This window comes from Falco peregrinus, chromosome 6 (assembly GCF_023634155.1).
Source record: "Falco peregrinus isolate bFalPer1 chromosome 6, bFalPer1.pri, whole genome shotgun sequence".
Lineage (NCBI taxonomy): Eukaryota > Metazoa > Chordata > Aves > Falconiformes > Falconidae > Falco > Falco peregrinus.
The window spans coordinates 11,663,225-11,686,682 of NC_073726.1; the positions used below are offsets into that span (position 1 = coordinate 11,663,225).

The 23,458-nt window shown below is 42.4% G+C and overlaps 1 protein-coding gene across 4 annotated transcripts in view; it reads left to right on the top strand.

Annotated features, from left to right (window-relative positions):
• Window positions 1–11,684: 11,684 nt before the first annotated feature.
• Window positions 11,685–23,458, top strand: part of TSPAN12 (tetraspanin 12) — a 45,314-nt gene continuing 33,540 nt past the window's right edge. Inside the window, exons 1-3 of one of the 4 annotated variants that reach the window (XM_055807591.1) lie at window positions 12,262–12,399; window positions 19,093–19,299; window positions 21,694–21,765. Coding sequence is in view for 3 of the 4 variants with exons in the window: in XM_055807590.1 (XP_055663565.1) it covers window positions 12,334–12,399 (66 nt within the window). In the remaining variant the exon portion in view is untranslated. Of the gene's footprint in view, window positions 11,878–12,261; window positions 12,400–14,276; window positions 14,299–19,092; window positions 19,300–21,693; window positions 21,766–23,458 lie in introns of those variants that run through there. The other 3 variants (XM_055807590.1, XM_055807589.1, XM_027794010.2) reach the window with 3 other exon arrangements.

The following is a 23,458-nucleotide window of genomic DNA, read 5'->3' on the forward strand; positions in this document are numbered from 1 at the left end:
CTAAACTTTTGTTTCCTTCTTTGAACAGAGGGGAAGGTTTCTTTTTTCTTGGGTAGCTGAGTAAAGTACGTTCTCAACACATCGTACGTGATGATATGGAAAATCCTGCTGAATCCCAGCTGCAAATGAATCATCTCATGATGTCAGAGAAGGAAGGAACCAGTGTGGACTGTGAACAGCCAGATACAGAAAAGGAGGAATTTCCAAGAGACTGATTTCACTTATATCAGCTGGTAGAAGCAAAGTTCTGCTGAGGAATGCTTACAAGAAAATTAAATAATTAGCTAACCTGCTGAGAAAGTAAAGACAGAGCATGTGAGAAATGTCAATATCAGAAATAAAGAATGGAAAAGCGTATAGTGAGGACCTCTAAGTAACCATAAGATTTTTCTAGAAGAATTAAAGATACAGAAAATGAAAAGAAATTGCTGTTGATAGTGTGGGGGAGAAGAACAAGAAAAAATATGGGTAAGAAAGAGAAGAGAGGAAACACAGCAGATTAATAACTTCAGAACTAGAAATGAGAGACGACTGTCAAGGAGAGTACTGCAAAGTCATGGTCATTCAACATGTAGCCAGTAAGCATGCAGAAAACAATGGTGGCTGGTCAAAAACAGTTTGGATGGCCATCTCCTAAATGGATCAATATTCAATGAAGAGAAAGCTAAAGTGAATGGACATTTTGGTAAGAAGACCAATCACTTTAGAGAAGAAAATAAAATAAAAAAAAAACATGTCAAAACTAGGAGGAGGGAAGAGGTCAAATGAGTGGTCAAAATCAGAAATGCAGCTTCCTTCATACATAAGAAACTGAAATGTTTTACTCTAGCGTTGAAATTTTACTTCCACACAGTCACTTCCCTTTACCTCTGGCCTTCTCAAAATCTGTTGCTGCTGCAGCTTTCCCCTCTCAATAAAAATGTTCTGTGCTTCTCTTGGCTTCTTTATAAGTCAAACATAACATCTGGCATCAGATTTTGACATGGGTGTGGACTCAGTTCCTAGGGCCGTATAAATAAAAAGGATGAAATACACAGAAATTTCATTGTCATTTTAGTTAGTTATTAGTTAAGACAGAGATTTTATAGCCTATAGAGAAATTTTTTATGAAAACAGTCAAACACTCTGCAATGAAAACTGCCATCCCAAGTACCAGAAACTGGTGAAGGAGGAGAGCATGCCCCTGCTGCTGCATAGCTGTGCACAGTGTGAGGCTGTGGCTAGCCCTGATCATTTGAGCATCAGTACCAAGAAGTTGTTGTTATAATGTGGCACAGATGAAAACTCTTTTCGCTCCTTTCCCAGATCCAGTAGCTCCTTACAATTTAAGACATTCCCAGAAGAGGGTTTATTAGTATTTTAGTTTAATCAGTTTTGTGTATAAAATACTGATGTGTGTATAATTTATTCTGCTTCCATTTTTAAAGTCTTACTGGATTGAACTAAGTATTCTTCAATAATTATGAAGCATGAATAACAGTCTGGGTATTTAGCTGCTGATAAAATTGAAAATTAATTCTAACTTCAAAACCAGATTGACTTCTTTTTCATTATTAAAAAAAAATAATAAAAATCACAGGCTAAAAAAGTTATCTGAGGCAAGTCCCATTTGCAAAAGTAGCATCAATGTAAGCATATATTACATAAAAGCCAAAGCAACTAATATCTGTACACAAAGTGCATAAAGAAGTAGTTCATACACAATGAGAAATATGGCTATTAAAGTGGCCTATTAATCTATAAAGCAAACTTCGTAATCAGTCCAGCAATTTTTCAGTCTCAAATAAGCCATTTGATGGGAGTCTAATTAGATTTGGTTTCTGTTATGGAAAGGCTATTGTGTGTACTTTTTCTACTGCTTTATAGGCCATAACAAGTTGTTCCCAGGACACGTAACAGACAAGTCACATTGTCATCATGCACTGGAGCCTCGAGTACATTTAGGACACATTCTGCAGAGCTGTTCGCTGTAGTAGTTCAAGGACACCTGGTGCTGTGGAACAAATACTTTATTTACAAATATAGATTTAATGAGTTTATGACATGCAGTAAGGTACCCTTTGATCCTGAAAAAGAAGAGCTGATACATACTAGTGTGATGCAAACCGAACAATTTAAACTAAGGCATGTCATAGCTATCAAAAGCATCCCAGTGCTGTAATACTGAGTAAAAGTTCTTTGATTAACAATCCACTGGGACTATAGTGTCATTTTAACACGTTCCATGGCAAATCAGTCACTGATGTGATAGCTCAGAGCAGACAATTCTCTTCAATAATAGTGTTTCAGTGCTGGACAAAATTGAGCTTTATGGCATTTTGGTTCCTACTGTGTTTTTCAGAATGGCTTACAAAGTCTATTTATAATCACTCTGGTATCACTAGGATGTTATACTAAAGTTGTATAGCATTTCTGTACCTCTGTTTGTGCCCACTTTACCTTACCTGCTTGATCCCGTAGCCGTGTCCCGTCATGTCAGTGCCAATGGGTAGTGGCACAAGAACTGATGATCTTCAGCACCACTGAGTGGCAGTCCAGTTCTGCGTGCTTACCTCTGCATCGCAAATCCAGCACCCCTCCTCACCAGGGTGTTTGGTCCATGGGAGTAATGCATCAACGTTTCAATAACACATTGTTTACATGACAAGCAGACAATTCACCCACTTGACAAATGGCTACATTCAGGAAAGGTATTACAAAGAGACTCTTTATGGTGGAATTTAAACAAATAAATGCCCTACATTCTCATTTGCCAACTTAAAATTCCAAATACTTGAGAATTACAAGTACTTGTGAAAATAATGAGGTTTTGTGTTGAGAGGAAGCTGTACAATGATTCTGCTGTACATACTTACGAAGTACTGCTGTTTTGCACCAGCACACAGAAGCTCCAAGGAAAAAATCACAGCCTGTGCAGAGTACTACCTACAAAAAACTAGCGTAGAGATGGCTCTGATTTAGGGCACAAGCAACCTACTTCAGATAATATACAGGAAGTAGAAAAAAAAATAGTGAGGAATTCACAGTCATCCTCTGTCCCATGAAAGATCATTTCTGATTCTGACTTTAATGAAAGCTAGTTACTCGCTGACTGTCATAATATTAGCCTATTTTCTCACATGAAGAACACTTCATATTGCAGAAATGTGAGACTGATTACAATGTGAAGGAAAAATATGGTAGCAAGCACCATCTCAGTCACCATTCTGGGGAGAAAAACAGTTTTGACTTACATGCCTAAATATATTCACTCTTCTGACCCTAAGTTCAAAGCAATGAAAACCTGCCACCTGATGATTCAAGATACTCAGTAAAATAAATGATGCTTTGAGAGGCATCCTTCTCATAAAGACTTTCCATGCCTTTTATATTTTTTGTTTAGATAAGTATCTTGGCAGGCATGTTACTTTGTCCAATACAGTCCTAGTTATCACATGTGAGAGTTAAAAAAGTCATGGTAAAAATTTGTGTCTTCTAACATGGAAAAAGAACTTTATTAGATTAAAGAAAATTGCAGCCAGCCAACTTTCTTTTTTTTCCTTCTCTGAAGAACTGCAGTCTAAAGCATCTTCCCTCCACACTTGCTGCCAGGTTTTGTAGTAATAGCAAAGTAATATATAGTTCAGATATCTTCATATCTCTTGTTTTCTTTTTCAAGCCTCAGCATCCCTTCATCATTCTCCAGATTTTTATCTTACCTGTTCTTAATGTCATTGAATTTCCACTCATCTCTGTCATTTCTGTGTCCTGCTTTCTCCTGCATCACTCAAGCCTCCAATGACAGTTTCAGAAGCATTTTTCATGGGAACTGTAAGCCAGCCAGGGGGGGCTTTCACATCCAAGGAGAAGGGAACACCATTTATTTGTCCTAAGGCACCTCACACAGCATAGCTCCAGGCTTTGTCATCAGAAGACTGGTGTAAGTGATCCAGACAGAGCCCTCACCTCAGACACTTCTTTATCTGGCTCCTGGATGACAGTCTCAACAGGAAGAAGAATCTGGGCAAGGAACTAAAACTTTGGAGGAAAGCCAAGTTTAGCAGCAGAGGGTATTTTGAAGCGGAGAAAGAAAAAAAGTGGAGCTGAAAGGAAGGATAAGGAGAAAAAGGAAGAAGGTGAAACGAATGGGAAGAAGGGGAAGACTTCTCCCCTTCCTGTAAGGCCACAAGGAAATTAATGATTGCTTAAGTAACCTCACATTTTGCTTCATCACCTCTAGTAAATTCTCTGCTAATTCTTAATCAGAGTTGATCTCTGATTGTCACACCTTTCAGACCTGGGACCTCTATTATGAAAGATAATCCCATAAGGAGATGTTGGATTAGATGGAACAGGGTGTGACAGCAACTCTGCACCGCAGAGCAGCTATGTGTAAAAGCAGTGTATTCGCCTTAGCTAGATTCTCATCACGAGAACCTTTTCTGAAAACCCATTTCTTATTCACCCTGACCTCCCTGAAAAAGAACTGCCCTAAGAGATGGATGATTTATCAAACACTGAAAAATAAGGAAGTGTCAGAGTTAAAGATGCCTGCGAATCTTTAATCCCTTATTAAATTATGAAGCTAGCTTTAGTTATACAATCACACATATTTTTCTCCTTGACCTCTGCTTCATTAGGTGCAAAGAATGTCCTGGTTAGTATGTTCTTTTAGCTTCATTCAGCATGTGGTCTATTTACTTTCCACTATTCAGTCCCAGCTGTGAGGACAGCCCCACATTTTCTTCTGGCCTGTTCTGTGGCTCTCATAAATGTGGCACACACACGTTTCACAAACATTCCTCCCCACAACACTTCCCAGAAAGAACAGTTTTATCATCTCCACCCTACCGCTGGGAAACTCGGGCTGTACAAGACGAGCCTCTGAGAATTCACGCTCGTCCAGCTGAGTAGTTCACAATGGGCAACATTTCATATTTTCAAAGGGCAGTTCCTAGTAGCTTCAGATACAGTTGTTAATATTTAAACATTTCTGCAAATCAGCCTGTCAGATCTAAAGCTGGACAACAAAAACAGAGAACAAAATAATCACCTGGGAAAAATGTGATCAGAGGAACTTGCCACACAGCAACTCTGCCTCCAAAGCGGCTACTGTCTAGCGATGAGATCTCCCTTGTACTTCCCTAAGGCACCAGGGCTTTATGATAACAAGTGTCACGCAACCTTGCTAACTAGCAGTGCTACTGGCACATCACAGATACTAAAATGTGCTCTTTGCTCATGTAAAATCCCCTGTTGTATCTGAAAAGGAAGTGTGGGCTATAATAAACAGGACTCTGAAGATCGCTGTGCCTTTTCTCGTTTCTGGAGAAGTTACGAATGCTGAACACCTTGTTGTGGGATTTAACTAGAAGCAAACGCCTAGCAAAAACTCTGTGATTCCCATTATAACGTCAGGCACCATGTGTTGAAGAAAAGCCACCAGAAAACAATAGAGCAGATTTTGCAAACTGTCTTTTAGTGCAGGCAAGATGTTTCTGTTGAACTGAAATCCATACTTACGGAGAGGGGAAGAAGACAATGAAAAACAGGCACTGGGAAGTGCCCTAGGATAAACAGCCAAGAAATTAATTCTATGGCAGGGATAAAGCAACCCAACTCTGTATTTTTCAGGTCCTCTACCTGGACTCACCTTGGGAGTCACGTTAAAAAACACTGCTCTTTTAAATCCATAAAGTATTATTCTTCCCAAGCTCTATGACACATGGCTCACTGACCACATGACATTTTCTTTCTTGCCTCTGAGAAATTCACAGTTATACTGTTTGCTTAAATACTTTCAGCAATTAGCTCTGGTAGCAGCCTTTCATCTCTCACTGGCTGTGCATATTTTCTGGAATAGATGGGATTTCCAGACTGTCCTAACAGGGAGTTCACTCCTAATGAGCTGACAAACGCTCCTGCTAAGGATTCTCATCTCCTGGCTTGTGTAGCACATCTCAAGTCTGTTGACCTAGAAATCACACAGCCAGATTCATCTGTTTCTGATTATTGGATGCATCACTTCTGTTATTCCCAACATATAAATTTTGATATCAAGGACATATTTTTCCAGCTGAATTTGGTTCTCACAACATTTGTTTGACATGCAGATATTTATGCATTTTTATACTTAAAAAAAAAAAAAGACTGAAAAATGTGAGTTGTTCTTTTTCATTTAGTATTAAAAGGAAATTTGAATCCTCTCATTTTTCATTTTTTCAGCTGCTATACAGTATATTATTCTTATTTCACTCCCTTCTTTTTCTCTTTCCAGATGCCCTGACTCTGAAGAATCCATGGTCACCTGTACTTATATCCATATTCATCTTCACGGAGAAACACTGAAATATACTGTGACGGATGGATTGCTAGCTCAAAATGCACTTTGTACGAACTATATGTTGTGTGTTTTGTTAAGAAGGTTTTGCTGGCTGTGAAGAGGGAGGCTGTTTGCCTTGTTGCTGCTGCTGTGGTCCTCTAGTTGAGGAAGAAAGAGGAGAATGCTCACCAGCCAAAGGGTGTCCCAGAGGAGCTTCTAGAGGGACACTCATGGCCAGGACAGGAGACAGAGGGGAAAGAGGTGGAAACATAGGCTTAGAGAGTAACACAGGTTGGAGGAGACCAGCTATGAGGTCAGACCACGTTGCTCAGGGATTTATTCATCTTGGGCTCTGCAGTGAAGCCTGTGAAATGGTGGAGAGAGAGAAAACTGTCCTAGAATCCCTCCCGTCAAAATCTGCTGAGGTGTTATGTTGGAAGAAGGGTTCGCCGGAGTCAAGAAGACGCTCAATATGAGTTGTGCATCTTGCTCAACTTTATTAGTTTCTAACACTACTTATATAGAACCGATACACATGCATATTCGTAAAGCAGAAATATAATGGGTTAGTAGTCTCTAAACACACGTGGTTCTCACACCCCTAATTATCATGACTAAAATAAGCATTCTATCCATGTAGCTAATTGTGTTGCTGTGCTTCAGCCTTGTAGTTTGTTACTCCCTATTTGCCCATACCGGTCCCTACCTTTCTTGGCCCTGCACCTGCTTTCCCAGCAGCTGTATCTTGTTACAGCCACGGCCTGTTGGCACAACATAATTACTTGGTCTCAGGATTCAAGAATAGCTCAAGGCTACCTTTCTTGTTAACTTCAGCACAGCAACTTCAGTACAATTCTGATTACAGGCCTATTCTAATACCAGGCCTGGATTGTGCAGATCTTCAGAGATTCTAAGGCCATGCTTCTGCAGCCATTCTTCTACAGTGTTATTTCAATTAAGGGAGCCATGGAAAGCTGCTGAACTAGGAAGCAAGGGAAGCTTTTCTGCAAGAGTCCATTAAAAACCAGAAGGTTTTCAAGACTATGATAATCTCTACTCTTTCGTAGTTTATTTATTTCAAGTGCTACCTTATTCCAGACTGTTTTTTCATGTTCGAGTAAAACCAAGCTTTAGAAACCAGAAGAAGTTGGTGTCTGGGTGTCTTTTGATGTCTTTATTTCAAAAGAAAGAAGGGCACTTCTACCTCATGACCATGGACGATTCTGGGTCCTGATACAAGCACAAATTTACTAGAGAGGTTGTTCCTGAGTGAACTAGTACACCTTCAGTTTTTACAGATATACTTGTGTATCTGAGAATTTTGTTGTTAAACAAACCTCCATCCTGCCTTTGACATTAATATTGTCATTAGGAAGGGGATATTCATTGGGCAGACAGTCATAACCAGCGCTGAGGACCAGGCAAGAACCAGGCTTAAAAGAAGCAAGGCAAACCAGACCCCAGAGAAGTTAAAAAGGGTATGAAGCAAAGAGCAGGAAAAGGGAAACATGGACAAAAGGGCTCTAGAGTAAACAGCTCAAGGAGCAAAGGGAAAGAAAGTAAGTCAGAGCCTAGCCTGAAGAGCAGACAGACATGGAATGAAGCTGAGAAAGAGCTAAGCTAACCAAACAGGACCAAAGTACAGAATACTATTACAGTGAAGTAACACGCTGAGAAAACAAGACTAAGTGGTGAGATGCCTACCTGAGACACTGATCAGCTAACAGCTAGCTTCAGAAATCCATCCTCAGAGGTCAGCGTTGGCACAGTTAATCACACAAATTACTCATTGAAGACAGATGCCATTTATAGAACTTGCCTACACAGGCAATACCTGGCAGGGGCTTGCAATTAAAAAGCTATGTATAAAAAAGGAATGGCGTAAGTAGCCTCAAAACTATGCAAACACCACAAACCAAAAGGGATCACAGAATCTCCACATCTAACGGACAGTGTGGCTGGAACAAATGTATTAAAATTAACTCGTTATGAATTGCCCTGGTGCTATCAAAGACATTTCTAGCTTAAACAAAATTTTGTAAGTAAATTTCTACATGAGCAGTTAGCTTATTAGTGTAGACCAAGGTGAGTAGATACCATACAGAATTAAAATGAGTATGTACAAAAGCACATCTGCACATATGTTCCTCTGTTCAGTACTCACCTGAGTAGTTTTAAATGTAATGGCAGCATATAAAGGGAAATTACTTCAACTCATTGCTTTTTCAATGATAAAGTTTCCTGCACCTTGTATCAAGCAATAACCACCTATAAATTTACACACATGCCTAATGGTATTCCACTTGATTAGGCTACTCATGTTGTTTAAATTAAGGACACTTGCAGCTATATGCTGGATGGGTGTTTTTAATATCCACTCCTCTTTTAGTCAAGTTTCCTGATGAAGAAGGACTTATGAGGTCATACTGTAGTATTCATGCGGACATGTTTGTCAGTCCACACTCTTCTAATAGCTTTTGAACCTGTTGACCATTTTCAAGCACACATGACAAAAAGGAGCTAGCTTACAGATATTAAATTTCTATACATCAAATTAAAATAGTTAAGCAGAGGAAAGAGATTATCAGAGCTATTTGTGTTTCCATTCCCGTCCTTTTCTATTGATGGAAATGCTGTATCATATTTAAGTCTACAGAATTCATATTGGAAAACTATTGTGGATGCCCTGTCACAGAAAAAGGCTTCATGATTTGTAGTTTATTAGACATCAGAGAACCCAAGCAGACAATATCAATCCACAAGGCTTCAATAGCTTCCATGCTCATAAGTCTCTGTGCTGCACGTTAAAGAAGCATTACTTGCTAACAGCAAACTCTTAGATCAAAAAAGTATAAATATGAAGAGCTTCACCTTCTGTTTGTAAAAAATATTCCCGTCTTGCTCTAAATAAAATCTGAAGTATTTAATTTAATGGAAAACAAACAAACAAAAAAGTGTACTGAAGCAGCATAGTAGTTTCCCTGATTTTTTTGGGGGGTGATCAGCTAATACTTCCAGTTTAGTTACTGTTTTGAATGCATGGGAACTTTCTGTGCATTTCTTTCCCAGTGATGACATCATGGAAATTTCACAGTTTGACAGTCTGGTAGAAAGCAGTATTCCAAAGGGACCTTTCTCTGGGCCCTATGGTATCTGGCAGGCATTCATAAATAGGACCTGCTTTCTTTAGGTTTTGAGCAAAATCTCTTTGGGACAACTAATGATTTTAGCTAACAGCAAAATGATAGCAAAACTCTTTAACCAACTAGGGGAACCTTTTTATGTTTGTGGTGGAGTTATTGTAACGGAATTTCAAGAAATTAGTCGGAGAGCATCTTATGACCAAAGACCTCCAAGAATGAATATTCAGAGACATATAATCTTGAAGTGACATTTTTAGTAAGCTTTTTAACAAGAGAACCATTTTCTTTTTCTTTGCATCAGATTCCTGATGCACTGGGAATAGTTGAGCTCTAAGCCAAAAAATATCTGAAACAAGTAAAAGAATTTCCCATTTTCTGTTTTAGGTATGTTTCAAGAAAAATCACCAGGTGTAAGATAACTGAATATTTTTGTTGTGCATTTTTTATAAAACCTTGCTCAGGTAATTTGTTTTCTCCCAAGGTACAATCATGAACACAAACATGTCAATTATAATTAATTTGGTTTATAACAGACTGTATTGTCCTCAGACAAGGCTGGAGCTCAGTTGCAAACTGACACTGTTTTTGTAAACTGGCATGGGTTCACTGAAAATGCCGTACCTGTGCAAGATCTGTCTTGCTGACTGTGTTCAAGCAAAGTCTTCAGTAATAAGAGGAATGAATGGTATGTAAACAGCACAATGAATGTACAATGCCACCTTTTAACAGTATCTGTTTTAGCGCAGTTTGCTTTACTTAGGTTTGGAATTAGCAATATTCACTGCAGATTAGAAATGTGGCATACTACACTTCCCGGAGGGGCTCTTGATTTCAGAAAAGAGGATCAAAATAGCAGTTAAAGCTTAGAAAATTTCAAGGAAGAAAAATCTTTGCACACCACATTTCTGCAACATTCTTGAGTACTTTCAACTTTACTACCCTTTTCACTTCTATAAATTTGGCATAAAATCCCTGTTGCATGGGATTTTATGTCCATCCATGTCCATTTTCCTTGCTTTTTAAGGGAGGATAAATACACCTGAAGAATCTGTCTGCCCCAATTCATTACTAATGCCAAGAAAATGTGGAAATTAAAGCCAAAGTGAGATTCCACCAGCAGCCTCAGTGAAAAGCATTTGAATATCTGGAGTTTGTGTGTTTTTTCAAGTCATTGTTTCTAGTGCTTCAAGAAACAGATTTTTCTTTGGCCTCGCAAGAGCTAGCTTTCATCCGTTACATCCTTTTTTCCTCTTTCCCAGCTTTCTCTAGCAGTTGTTAAACCAGTCTTCATATAATGTGTAGTGAAGATCATTTTCCTCTTCTAGGTAAGAAACATTTTTTCAGTGTATTTTCTTCAAATTTTTGTGCCGGTGGCACTGCAACACCTTTATAGGTATTCATGGGAAATTCTTTGCTAATCCACATGTAACTCCGTGTTTTAAGCTGTAATTCTTCCTTTTGAAATATTGAGAGATATATACATTGAAACAACACTTTAGCAGATTTCAGAGATGGGATTACCTTTTCAACTTAGTTGCGGTGCCTGTAAGGACCACGCACAGCATGGGGCAAATCAATGGCCGTTTTGCCTAAGTAAGTGCGGATTTTGCCAGTTTCTGGAATAATTTATCACCAATACAGTTGCACTTCTGTATTTGCTGCTGAGGGTGGGGAGCGGGGGACAGGCCCTCAACGACCAGGGCCGGGTTTGGTGTCGGCAGGTGTAATTTCTGACACAACAACGCCGAAAACTCAGGAAAGGCCTGTGAAACCTTGCGAGCAGCCCCGGGCTGTGTGAGGTGTTTGCCACTCTGGGCCAACACGCCGCAGTTCGGGTGGGGGGTTTCATGTACTTCAGTTTGTCCGAGCCCACGGCCTAACGTCTCCCCTGAAGGAATGATGCAGCCCAGGCCGGGTGCGGGGCTGTTGCCCCTTTGGGCTTTGCCCCACAGGCCGACAGCCACCGCCGCCCAGGCGGGCGCAGCTCCCCCCGCGGACACCCGCCGTCGCTCCCAGTGCAGTCGGCACACGCCCCGCGCTGCCATCGCCACTCCGCCCCGCAGGTACGCCCCCGCAGCCGGCAGGCCGCAGAGGGGCCGCCGCTTGCCCGCTCCCCGCCGCCCGCCGGGCCTGCCCGCCTCACCCCGCGGGGCGCTGCCAGGGCGGGAAGCGCGGCGGCGGCGCTAGGACCCGGCGGGCGCGGGCGGCGGCGCATGCGCGGCGGTGTGGGTGCCGCTGGCCGCCGCCGGGCTCGGCGGAGCGCTGCGGGCGGGGCGGAGGGGCCGGGGGCAGTCGCCGGGTTCTTCGCCTCAGTGCCCCGCTGGAGGCTGCGCCCGGCCGCCGGGCATGGGCGCCGCGGCTCCGTGCTGCGCTGCCTCGCCGCGTCCCGATGAGTCCTCGCCGGAGGAAGTGAGTGAGGGGGGCGCCCGGGCGGTGAGTGGCCGCTGTCCCCCGGCCGCCCTCCCCGAAGCGGCGCGTCCCCGCTGCGGGGCGGGAGGAGACCGGCGCCCCCGGGCCGTGCCCTCGCTGCCCTCAGTCCCGCTCCGCCCCTGGGGCAGCCCGCGGCTTCTCCCTTTTCCACGGTTTCATTTTTATTAAGAAGCCCTCGCCCATCGCTGTCTCCGGGAGCGGCGGGAGGCGAAGGGAGGCTGCGGGGGGTGGGCGGCCGGTGGGCGCTGCGGGGGTCCCCGCGGAGCTCGGCCGCTCCCGGTGCAGGGTTGCCCCGCGGCTCGGCTCGCCTCGGCTCGGCACCTCCACCTGCGCGCCGGTTCCTCGGCGGGGGCGACCCGCCCGACCCCTCTCCGCTGCTTCCCCGCAGGGCGCTGGCGGCTCGGCCTCGGGAGGGAGGATGTGGTGAGAGGATGGGGCTGTCTCCCGCGGGGGCTCGCCATGGCCAGGGAGGACTCGGTGAAGTGCCTGCGCTGCCTGCTCTACGCCCTCAACCTCCTCTTCTGGGTGAGTGGAGCGACGCGGAGCGGGCCGGGCCGGGGGCCGCAGCGGGCCGGGGGCCGCCGCCGCCCGGGCAGGTGGCGAGCTGGCGGCGTGGGGCCGGGGACGCGGCGGCCTCTGGGCGCGGGGCTGGCGCAGGGGCAGCGGCGCTGCCCTTGGCGGGTCCCCCGTGCCAGGCAGCTCCCGTAAGGGCGTACTGATCGCTGGGGGGAAAAAAAAAAAAAGAAAAAAAAAAGTGTTTGGAAAGCAGTTGCAAGTAAAATTAGATTTGGTATTAACCTAGTGTTATAAATACACGTGTGAATTCGTGCACCTATAATACGGAAAGAGGGAAGTATTCACGGGTGCTGTGGCTTCCTGACTGGATGAGTTTCGGAGCATCCTGTGACCCAAGCTGAACTCTGAGCTCTTGCAGGTATCTGATGCTCCGCGAAGGCCTTGCTCAGAGTCTCTTTTGTGCTTTCAGCTGCCAGATCCTAACTGGCAGGCAAGGCCTGGGGTGATTTCTTTCTTTTGTTTTCATCACTTCAGTCAAAGCTGTATTTGTAGCAGCAGGGCTCCTTTCTCTCCAGCAAAAGTGGGTGTGATCGGCGCTTGCTCCTGAGGTTTCACAGCTCTGGACAAACAGCATAATGGAGATTGCTCAGACTCCTTACTCACTTGCACCAAATGAAATCTGCGTCGCCTGAATATTTCATATTTATGCTGGATAAGTGTAAGGGGATGAATTGGCAAAAGGCATGGCATCACACAGCTGTTCATGGTGGCAGACCCCTGAGGTGCAGTAGACTTGAATGACACTGGGATATTACATGGGCTGGGACCAAGCTTATTTTATAATGGAATTGAGATGAAGTCCCACGATCACTGAAAATTAGGTGGAAATCAGAATATGAATGAGAGAGAAAACCGTTAAGCAGCATTTGGTACAGAATGGTAGATTTTATATAAAGCAAGTGATCTGAAAATCTGTTGTATGTAGCTTTGTATATTGGGCTTAATAAAGGTGAAAAATAAGTTATGTCTGTAGTGAGTGTAGGAATAAAGCCCTTTGATAGGAGATGAGGAAATCTTTATTTTAAAAAATGATGGGTATTTTTTTCTCACACCATACATGGTTTTCATTGGATACGGTACAAAATGTGAAATCCTGTATTTTCTTTTAAGGTGAAGGTTGCCTGGGTTTAACTGACCAAAGTTCAACTTTGGATTTTTACACGTGTGCTGTTAGAGTTGAGCGAATGGACATCCACATGGTTGAAAACACCGTGTCCTGCCATTTGCCTGTCTGCTGCTTTCCTCTGCTTCCTGTGATTCCTGCCTTGAGCTGCCCTATCAGTTCCTATTCACACCTTAACTCACGGCTGTCTTTGTCCCCTTAAAGTTACTTTGCTCTTTCTCCCTTGCCCTCCATGCTTGTTGCCTGCTGTGTCCCATCAGATTTATTATTCAGTGATGGCTTTTTGCAGTTGAAGTAGCCATTTAGGTGGTACCCAGGTTACGTGTGAGGTTATACCCTCACACTGTCTGTTGCATGGTGATGGAGGCCTTAATACTGGAGGAGAGTGCTTAATTTCTCATCCAAGATGCTTTCTCTGTGTGGGAAAGCCTGCCCTTATCTTTGGGGGGGAACTAGTGCATTGTGTTGCAGTTCTCTAGGGAGATCAAGGTTTCACCTGGGAGGTGTAAAAGTGTCTACTCTCTTTGCTCAGATTTTAGTTCCTTGCCGTGTCATATTGCTCCTTCTTACTGTTTTGTTCATGTGTTTTTCTGTTGTGGCCCTCAGATACGGATCTACACAGCACCTTTGAGCTTGGCAGTGCAACAGCCCTAACCACGTGGTGCTGCTGTTAACTTTGCCCATTCTTAATTCATGTCTAGATTTGGTTTAAAGCATTCATGGCTGTAAGTAACTTCTCATTCTTTAGATTTTGTTCCCTTTAAATAATGATGTCTCAGATCACCCTCAACTAGAAAGTGTAAATTCCACCCCCTGTCGTATAGGAAAAAGAATCTTTTGAGTCTGCTGTGGCATGACAGATCCTAGGAAGGAAAGCAGTAACTTACCATGCTTGTCTCCAAAATGTAAGAAATGCCTGTAATTAATAATCTTCCTAGCTGAGTCTAGGACACTGGAAATTACACTCAAGCAGCTAAGTGAAATCTGTATAGTGCTGAAGCATGTGAATATGTAATTAAATAATGCCAGCACTGCAGATGACTTGCTTCACAGATGTTGCAAAGAGTTGAAGTTTTCTTCCATAATGTATATAAAATTAAAGGTGTTGGAATTCAAATGAAAAGTCGGCTAGTCCATTTGGAGTTCTATGCATTTTATAGAGTAGATGAGTGCAGTGGTTTGGTTCAAACTAAAATAAGCAAATAAGCAAAAAAACCCAAGTGTGCTAGAATTGTGTGGTAAGAAATACGTGGGTGGGTAGTTGAGTGTATTGCAGTTGCATCAGACTTTGAAGGAATGTGTGTGTAAAAAACCTTCTTTCTGCTTCTTATCTGGTCCTGTTATTTAACAACTAAATACAGATCTGCTACTAGCTGCTTGTTGTGAAATCTGCTGTATCTCTCCTCTGGCAGAGCTTGAATTTTTTCCTGTTTGGCTTAGTGGGAATTTTGCCACTGACTTTTTTGAGTATTGGAGCATGACCTGTGAGGCAAAGTTTTCTTGTGAAAAGTTCCCTTGGCAGCAGGTGCTTATGCACTGGTGTGGACATGGGGACCATGATTTCCCCTTGCTGCCACTCTTCCTTCCCTTTGGAAAGCTTTAGCTTGCTTATATTGGTGCTTACTTGGATAAATAAAAGCTCAGGTTATGGGCTGGATGTCAGGAGGTTTGATCAGCCACTTGAAAATGTGCAGCAGTGTTCCTCCTGAGAATGGTGGGTTCTGTCCCAGCAGGTGAAGACAAGAGTGATGCTGTGGTTCCAGGCTCTGTACAGATCTCCTTATTTGGGACACCGGTCTTGGAGGGTTTTTCACTTGCTCTTCCTTCCTTCCTTCCCAAGGGCCATTGCCTCCAAATGACTTCAGGCCTGTTGATAATGTGCCCAGTGTCTGTGTCATTTATCAGTATTTCGCTGGAAGCAATGAAGATGTGCAAACTGTGTGTTGACTTCTTAAAATCATGGTTTGGTTGAGAGTCCTGGCTTGAGCAGGGTGACACGCTCTCCTTGTTTCACTGTAGTAGTGTCTGGCAGTAGGTCTAACCAGACATTGTACAGAAAGGATTGCTTCTCCAGGCTGGGGGCTGAAAGCTTTTGAAGTCTGGACAAAAACTGTGCAAGAGCCAGTAGTCACTGTCTGGTAGGGTCTGATGGTCAGTCTCCTAGCAGGGAACATCTGAAATGGGCTTCAGGCATGTCCTGTGTGCAACTGTCCCAGTGTGTGTATGACGAGACTCCCACATTTGTCATTGCCAGCCTGGTGAGGGCAGACTAGTGCCTCTGAAGCTCCTTAAGAAGATGTTACACACTAGAGAACTGGCCAGTCTGACCATTAATATTGCTGAAAAACTTAAGATGGGGATGGTTGCCACAGCACACTGGTGTCTTCATAATTTGGTTGCTGGCAGAGCCTACAGCAGCAGAGAAGTGAGAGAACCTTATCAGTCACTCTGCTGCCATCCTTGTAGCTTCTCCAGAGTGTTACTCTTAAGTGTACAGTTGTATGCTATCTATTTGGAAAGAAAGAATTTATTTTTTTTTTTACTGGGCTCAGCTGATGAGCTGTGATGTGGAATGGTAGACAGGGTGATATACCTGTGTGTGCATGAGAGGGCGGAAGGCAATTTTGTTTGTCATGCGTTTTGTCATTTTTGGGCTGAAGCCTGCTTAGATGTGAATAATTCATAAGCAATCAACTGGAAACCTAAGGCTCATAATAGTTCATCCTGTTTTGATAATGGACCAATCGATGTACTGCCTTTACTGCTCCAGAAAAGCACTGGATTTATGTGAATGGATTGGTACTTCTGGAGCTGCAACTTGCAGCAGATCTTGAAAGGAGTTTTCTTCCGAGGTGGGAACAATTTGTTGTCAGTGCTCTAATTGTTGATTAAGTGGCTGACTGTGGTAATAGACCTGATGATACCATTCTGGAAGCTGTTTCCAGGGTCAATTGAATCATGCCTCTGACTTCAAGATGTCTCAAAGCAACGGGAGTTGCAGTTTCAGCACCTCCTCAGCCTTCTAATTTCATAAGAGTTTTTTTGACAGTGCTGTGGACAAGGAATATCCTTCAGACTAAATTCCGCAGTTAACATTTGGTTTCATTCTGTTATACTCAAATATAAATAACCATAATTTCTTAAGGTAATTTATGAAACTAACACAACTTGATGCCTGCAGGTATCTCGCCTCATGCTTTGTAACACTATTTGCAGCATATTACATTCTGGACAGCCTAATAAAAAGGGGGGGCCCTCCAAAAATGGGTGATTTGGTGTTTTGTAGTGAAGACTTAGTGCTTAACTAAGCAGATTAACTTAGGGGTGCTTTAGAGAAGACATGCCTACTACTGCTTCCTAATTTTCTGTTCTTAGTGGCAGTACTGGTCTTTATTATCTCTAGATAGCATGTGTGTCAGGACTTAGAGAAATTTAGTTTTGGTAGTTCTACAAATGTATTTTAGGCAGTTTATGAGACTACAGGGCCTTTCCTTCTGGTAGGGGTTTTCTGTATCAGCAAGCTACTGACTCTGTTCCAGCTCAGTAGCGGTCATGGATGTAAAATGACTATCTTCGTTCATTTTGAGCACTGTGTAACTTGTCCTCACAGAAATCCTCCCTGCCACATTTTGCAGTGTTGCCATTGTTGCTCAGTGCTTTGTGGTCTCTTTCCCAATTAAACCACCTTCACAAGCAAGCATGCTAGGGAGACCTTCAGTGGCAGAACATGGCCAGCTCAAAATAATGGCACAGGCGTAACAGGAGATTATCCAAGCACAGTGACCCCTAGGGCAGAACAGGAACTGGAAAATGGGGCTGAATACAGGAAAAAAATCAGTCTACTGGCTGCTTACAATAGTAGCGGATTAAGCAAAGCAATAGCTGTGAGAGGCATAGGCCTGTTTTACTTGGCAGCTCAGCCATGCGTATTCTTTAAAAAAAAAATTATAAATAGTCAAAATACATGGACTAGGTAGTGATCGTAGATGCAAGTAAAAGCAGCACATTTTTTTTGTGTCAATTTTTTCATTTTTTTTATAAAAAGCAAAGTATAGCTAATGTGCAGGAAAACGTATAGACCTTTCTACCTTGAGAAGACTGTGAGCTTTTTTATTCCTGGTGAGCATGTGAGGCAGAAAAGAGGGGCAGCTACCTTTATGTCAGTTGTAACTAAGTATGATGGTACTGCAGTGGCTTGGACGTATCAAGATTGTAAGTTGCAGATGACTGCGTCCTAGGTGGTGAGGATCTCTTAACCCATGATTGATAGTGCCAGTGGATGTGTGAGCCAAGTTAGCAACGTTGCCACATCCTTCACTCTGTGAGGTTTTTCCACCTGGTGATAGCTATTTCTGCTGAGCGGTGCCTAAGTTTTCCTTCATGTGCGTAGCAGTGCCATCTAACTTTGGCTGTGTGGTTGCAGCCAATAAACCCTTCTTGCAGGTAATGGAAATTGTTTTGCAACTATCTTGAATTTGTGCTTGTGACAAAAAAAAAAAAAAAAATCACATACAATGAAGGAGGGACAAGCTTCCAGTTTAGTTTTCCTTTTGTTTTGAATAGTTTGTACACTTAAATCTTCCTAGTTTTAGCTATGTGTACCACCGGAGAACCCAGAGCAAGGGAATGTTAGCATCGTGCAATGAAGCACTAAGGGTGGCTGGAAGCAGTAGTACTGTATTTCCTTCTTTTTCCAACCTCAAATGTGTGTGTTAAAACTAGTATTTTTTTGCTTCATTTTTCAAATGTACTTGACATGAGAAAGAAATAGTCTATTCTCCCTTCTGTGGAATGAGATTCTGCATAGAAGTTGTGTTTCTGCTTCTTTCCAATTTCCACTCACTGATGGCATTTGTAGGTACTTGGAATGGACAGTGTTTGGGTCAAGTTTTCAAGGAGTTTAAGTGACTAATAATATTCATTGAAATGAACGCTGCCTGGCTGGGTACCTGGAGCAGTGTAAACATGGGATTAAGTCTAGGCTAGTACAGTCTGATTTTAGAGTCTGCAGTGTAGACCTGTGTAATCGGAATTTTATTTTCTTATCATTCTTGTATAAAGAAAATATCTAAAAGCCATGCAAGAGTAACTCTGGCTTCTGTGGGAAAATGGTATCTTTTAAAGGAATGCATTCAGCAGAGCACGCTATACGAGGAGATTTAAAGGATGAGAAAAACTTTTAATTCTGGTCTTTGAGAAATCTTTCATGTTCTGGTGTCTTTAGGCTGTGTTATTTGTATCACATCATTGCATTACCAGACCATGTCCTAACAAAGCAAAGCAGAGTTCTGCCGTAAGTCAACTTTATATCTACCGCTGTATAACCTTTTATCCCACATATCTTTGTGGATGATATGGCTCACCCCACATGGCATGTCAACAGTGAATTGGTAGATGAGTCTCTGCAAAACTGTTCTGAAAAAAGAGTGGCTTGCTGTGATAATGGAAAGGACAAAATAAACCCAGAGCCCATCCTAATGTTAGAAATGACGTTAATATGCTTCTTAATTGGCTTTCAGAATTCAGTGAAAGCACAGACGTTTCTTGGATAATCCTCACAACTAACTATGTGCAACTCATTGCATCAACCTTGAGGATAAAGGGACAAACCTGTGCTGGCTACATTTGAGCTCATAGCTCAAGAGGATGGAAAAACTTCAAACTATATGCTTATACTGGTAAGCCATGATCTCCAGCAGAACTGGGAAGCTCCATCTGGCCTTAAGGTAGTTGCATATTTTTTTTTCTTTAAATTTGCATCTCTTTCTGTAGAAGATAGCTACCCAATTATTCATGAATCCCCAGGCACTGCTTCTGTATTGTGAAGATTTTCCATCATCATTTTAAGAGTCTGTGGTAGACACTAGACAAGGCTCATATGAATAAGACCAATTTTTTAATCTCTTGTAGCTATTTCCCAAGGTACAGGGGACAGTTTAATTTTGTGCAGTTTTGTAGGAATGTGTGATTTACTTAAAAATGATGGTTCATTTTAGTCATCTTTGTGTGCTCATGGGTATTCACATGTAAAACGGGAAAGTTAAGTGATGTGCTGACAGCCAGCTGATACATACATCCTGTGGATGTATGTAATACATAATTCTTTTTTCATACCTGTCTTCCAGTTACATATCCTGGGTTTAAAAATAATTTGCCTGCCATCTGCAAGGTAGGCTGCTGTCTGGGAACAAAAACAAGCTCCTACAGAAAATATAATTAAGAGTATATCGTGTATATGTAAAGGTGTATTGTATTGACATTGGTGTGTGGCTTGCGATATGGATCTGGACATGAGCTCTGAGCATTGCTGCAAATTGCCCACAATCAGCAGCACATGCTTCTGCCTCCCCAAAGGCAAAAGGTCTCTTGACAGTGTGATGCTTACTTTTGAGGGAAGAGTGGCGCAAATCATGTCCTAACAAGAAGTGCAGTGCCTAGGTAGTCATAGAGAGGATGGATGGAGAAATGTTTGCACTTTCTTGTCCCTCTGCTTTTAATGTACCCTTGTGCTACACAGCCCAGAAGTTGATATGTAGGTCTGACACTCAGTAGAACTGGGTGGTAGATCAACTGTACCTCGACCTGTTTGCTTAGGTGGGTTCTCACTTGTTCCTTATGCTGGGCTGCTGTAGGAGCCTTGCACAGCTAACTGCTGGGAAACCTGCTTGCTTCCCCTGGGAGGGTGACCCGTTAGCAGTCTGTCAGGGCTCTGGCAGTTGCCTTATTGCGAAGCGTGCAAGTTCTAGCCTGTGCCAAACGCAGAGCAGGTTGTTAACTCAGTGTTGCAGCTGTGCAAGCAAAGGCAGATTCAAAGTGCAAATACGTACATGCTTCAGCTGTTTGCATGTGGGAGGGCACCAAGGCATAACCCTGTGTAGGAAGCTTAGCTAAAACAAAAAGTTGGCATGTCTGTAGAATAAAAAGTGCATTAGTGGGGAATAGGGGAATTTCCTTTTTTTTTATAGGCCACCCTTTCTCTAAAGATTTCAATGATTTTGCCAAGTAATACAGAAAAACAAGACCTCCAGTCCTGCTCTCCCCTGCCCTTATGCCTCTCCCTCACAAAAAAAATGTAGTTGTCTGTTTATCCAGGGATCTGAGTCATCTATGTTTGTTCAATGATCTGAGTATTGACCCTAATTGTGAAAATTCTGTGAAACCTTTGCAACATGTTCTGTTCACAACCTGGTAGTGATTTATCCCCATGCCCCCTTTGGCAAGTCACAGCTTGGGTTACCCAAATCAGTTTTAACTGAAAAAAATTCTCAAGGTTGATTTCTTTACTAAAATTAAAGGACATGTTCTGATGAATGTTGTCATGTCTGGGAAGTAATTTCCTTGGAGCTGGAAACCTTTTTCTGCAAAGCAAGTTGCTCTGAAGTGCGGCTAGTCAGCATTTTGTACAGGTACCAGAGCGTAGCCTGAAGTTGTTTGCCACATCTGTTATCATAAAAAGAATGCTGTGTGATTTTTAATATAGAAGATACTTTTAATCTTTGAATGCCAGAAATAACGAAAGAATGAAAAACAAGTGTGCACATAGCGACAGCAATTAGTCTTACTCCCTCAAAGACAGAAATCCATGTTCATCTATTAATTGAAAACACACATTTATTTTGCAGTTTAGGTGTGACCTCAAAGACATTATGAGTAGGACTGTCACAATAAGGGCTTAAAGTAGCTACTTAATGAATAAAATACAAATTGACATTTTTTTCATTTTTATGCATAATTTATATAAAAGAGTTCTAAAGGTAATTTAAAATATGCTTGGAAGTGACCACTCCTAATAGTTTGAGCTGTTGTTAGATATTATAATTCAGTTGCCTAAGAGAGCTCTAGTAGCTTTAAGAACTTCATAGATTAGTTTGGAAATTCAGTACTTTATTGTGTGATCTGCATATTGGTTGTATATAAAAATATGATTTATTACTGTTGTTTAATCAGTGTGAAAATACATTTAAAATAGGGTATGACAGCAGGCAGTTTTGTAAACTCTTCAGTGTCTTGTTGATGGCTATATAACATACTGTGACAATTCAGGATGAAACCCATAGTGACTTGTGCAGCCAGCTGCAACAAATAAACATGTTTTACTGCCTATCATACTATGTTTACAGCACAGCAGACTGGCTGTCATCAGAGAAGCTTGGATGAAAACTTTTTGGTGAAATGATGTAACTGCTAATGTGGTGAGAATTATCTTCGTAGTTTTATTTCTCAAAACTTACGGGCTTTCGTCTGATTGCTTGATACAGATTTCTAACTGTGTTTTACATCTAAATTAGTTACAAAACAATGGCTGAAGTCGGGGCTGTCAGTTTTTTAAGCCTGCCTTTTTGCCTTCCTCCAAATAAACCAACAAAACTTGTAATCAGGACCTTGCCCCTGTCCATGACTCCTTGAAAATCACATGGCAGTGAACTGCAGTGATGGGACTGCTGTTCTTTGCTAGTAGGTTTGGATGCACAGCAGGTTTTTTCGGGAGGTTGTTACAATTCATGCCTGCTAAGTGCATGGGCTGAGTTGTGCTGCTGGTGTTCATGTAACTCCTGTGCTGCTGGCTGAAGATCTGCCTCTGCCAGAGGTGGTGTGAAGTGGTGGGTGCCTGGAGCCTCCTTGATGTCAGCTGGCCCTTGAGGATGCTTAGTGCTTTTACAGGGCAGCACATGTGCATGTTGAGCTGTAAACAGGAGGCCGTGGAGGTCAGTGTTGTGTTCTCATGATTCCCTTGTGTCTATAAAGCAGGTGAGCAAGTTGATTGATGGGTATGAGTTAGGGCTTGATAATCTTTTGTTATTAAGGTAAACATCAGTCATCATTATGCAGGGCAGTCTGGTGTTGTGAATACATCTTTCATCCTGCAGGGTGTTCCTGCCCGAAGGCTCACTTCTGCTGATCTAAGGGGAATAGGACTTTTTTCCCAGCACTTTCCTCTGCTAGCGAAGAGCTGCTAAGCTTTTGCTGGGTTATGTGCCATAAAACATACCTTTTGTAATCAATCTATTGCTGAATTGGGTTTTTTTTTTTGAGTTACCACAGCGTGCTTTTCCATGGGCCTCTTTTGTGGTTTTTTGGGTTTGTTTTTTTGTTCAAGAGAAGCTTCTGGAGTATTTGCCTGTTCTTTTTCTGAGTCATGTCTTTGTGCCGCCTCAGTTTGAGTGTTGCTGACTTTCATAGATGTAAATTCAGTGTGTCACAGCCCTCTGGCTTTTTGGATTATTTGGAGTAATAATTCACTTTGGACTTCTCTCCCAAGGAATTTGTCTGATTGGCAGAAGGGTGTTGCACAGGTAATCTGTGTTGTAGCGTCTGTGTAGCATCGAGGTAAGGCATTGTGTGTGTATGTTTTTAGAGTAGTGCTGAGCTAGCTTGTGTGTTGATACCATACGTGCGTTCTAAGACAGAAGTCAGTAACATCTGAAGAAGTTAGTGGCGGTGAGATCATTCAGGGCACAGGGTAGGTGAGTGGGTGAGCTGTAGTGTGGCTCTCACAGGGTTTACAGAGAGAGGGAATTTTCTAGCATGTACTTTATGTCTGGCAAGAAACAGTAGGAATTGATTGTTAGCAATTTACACTGAAGGAGAACAGCCAGGGGGACCTAAATGGCTACAAGCTTTTTGAATGAAGTGAGAGACCTTTCATAGAGAGCTTGTTCTTATGAGCTGAAGTATTCATATAGTTACATTATTGGTGAAGGTTATGTTTCCTAGGTGAAAGGAAGCAGTCCTTTTCTTCCAGTTGCCATTCATAAATGAAATCAGTCATGTTTCATGATACGGTCATTAAGTGTTTGTGTAGAAGTCATGTGGCTGTCTGTTGGCCACAGCTTGGAGATGCGTCTGCCTACGCTTTCCTCTCACTGATTTTATGTGAGCAAAAAT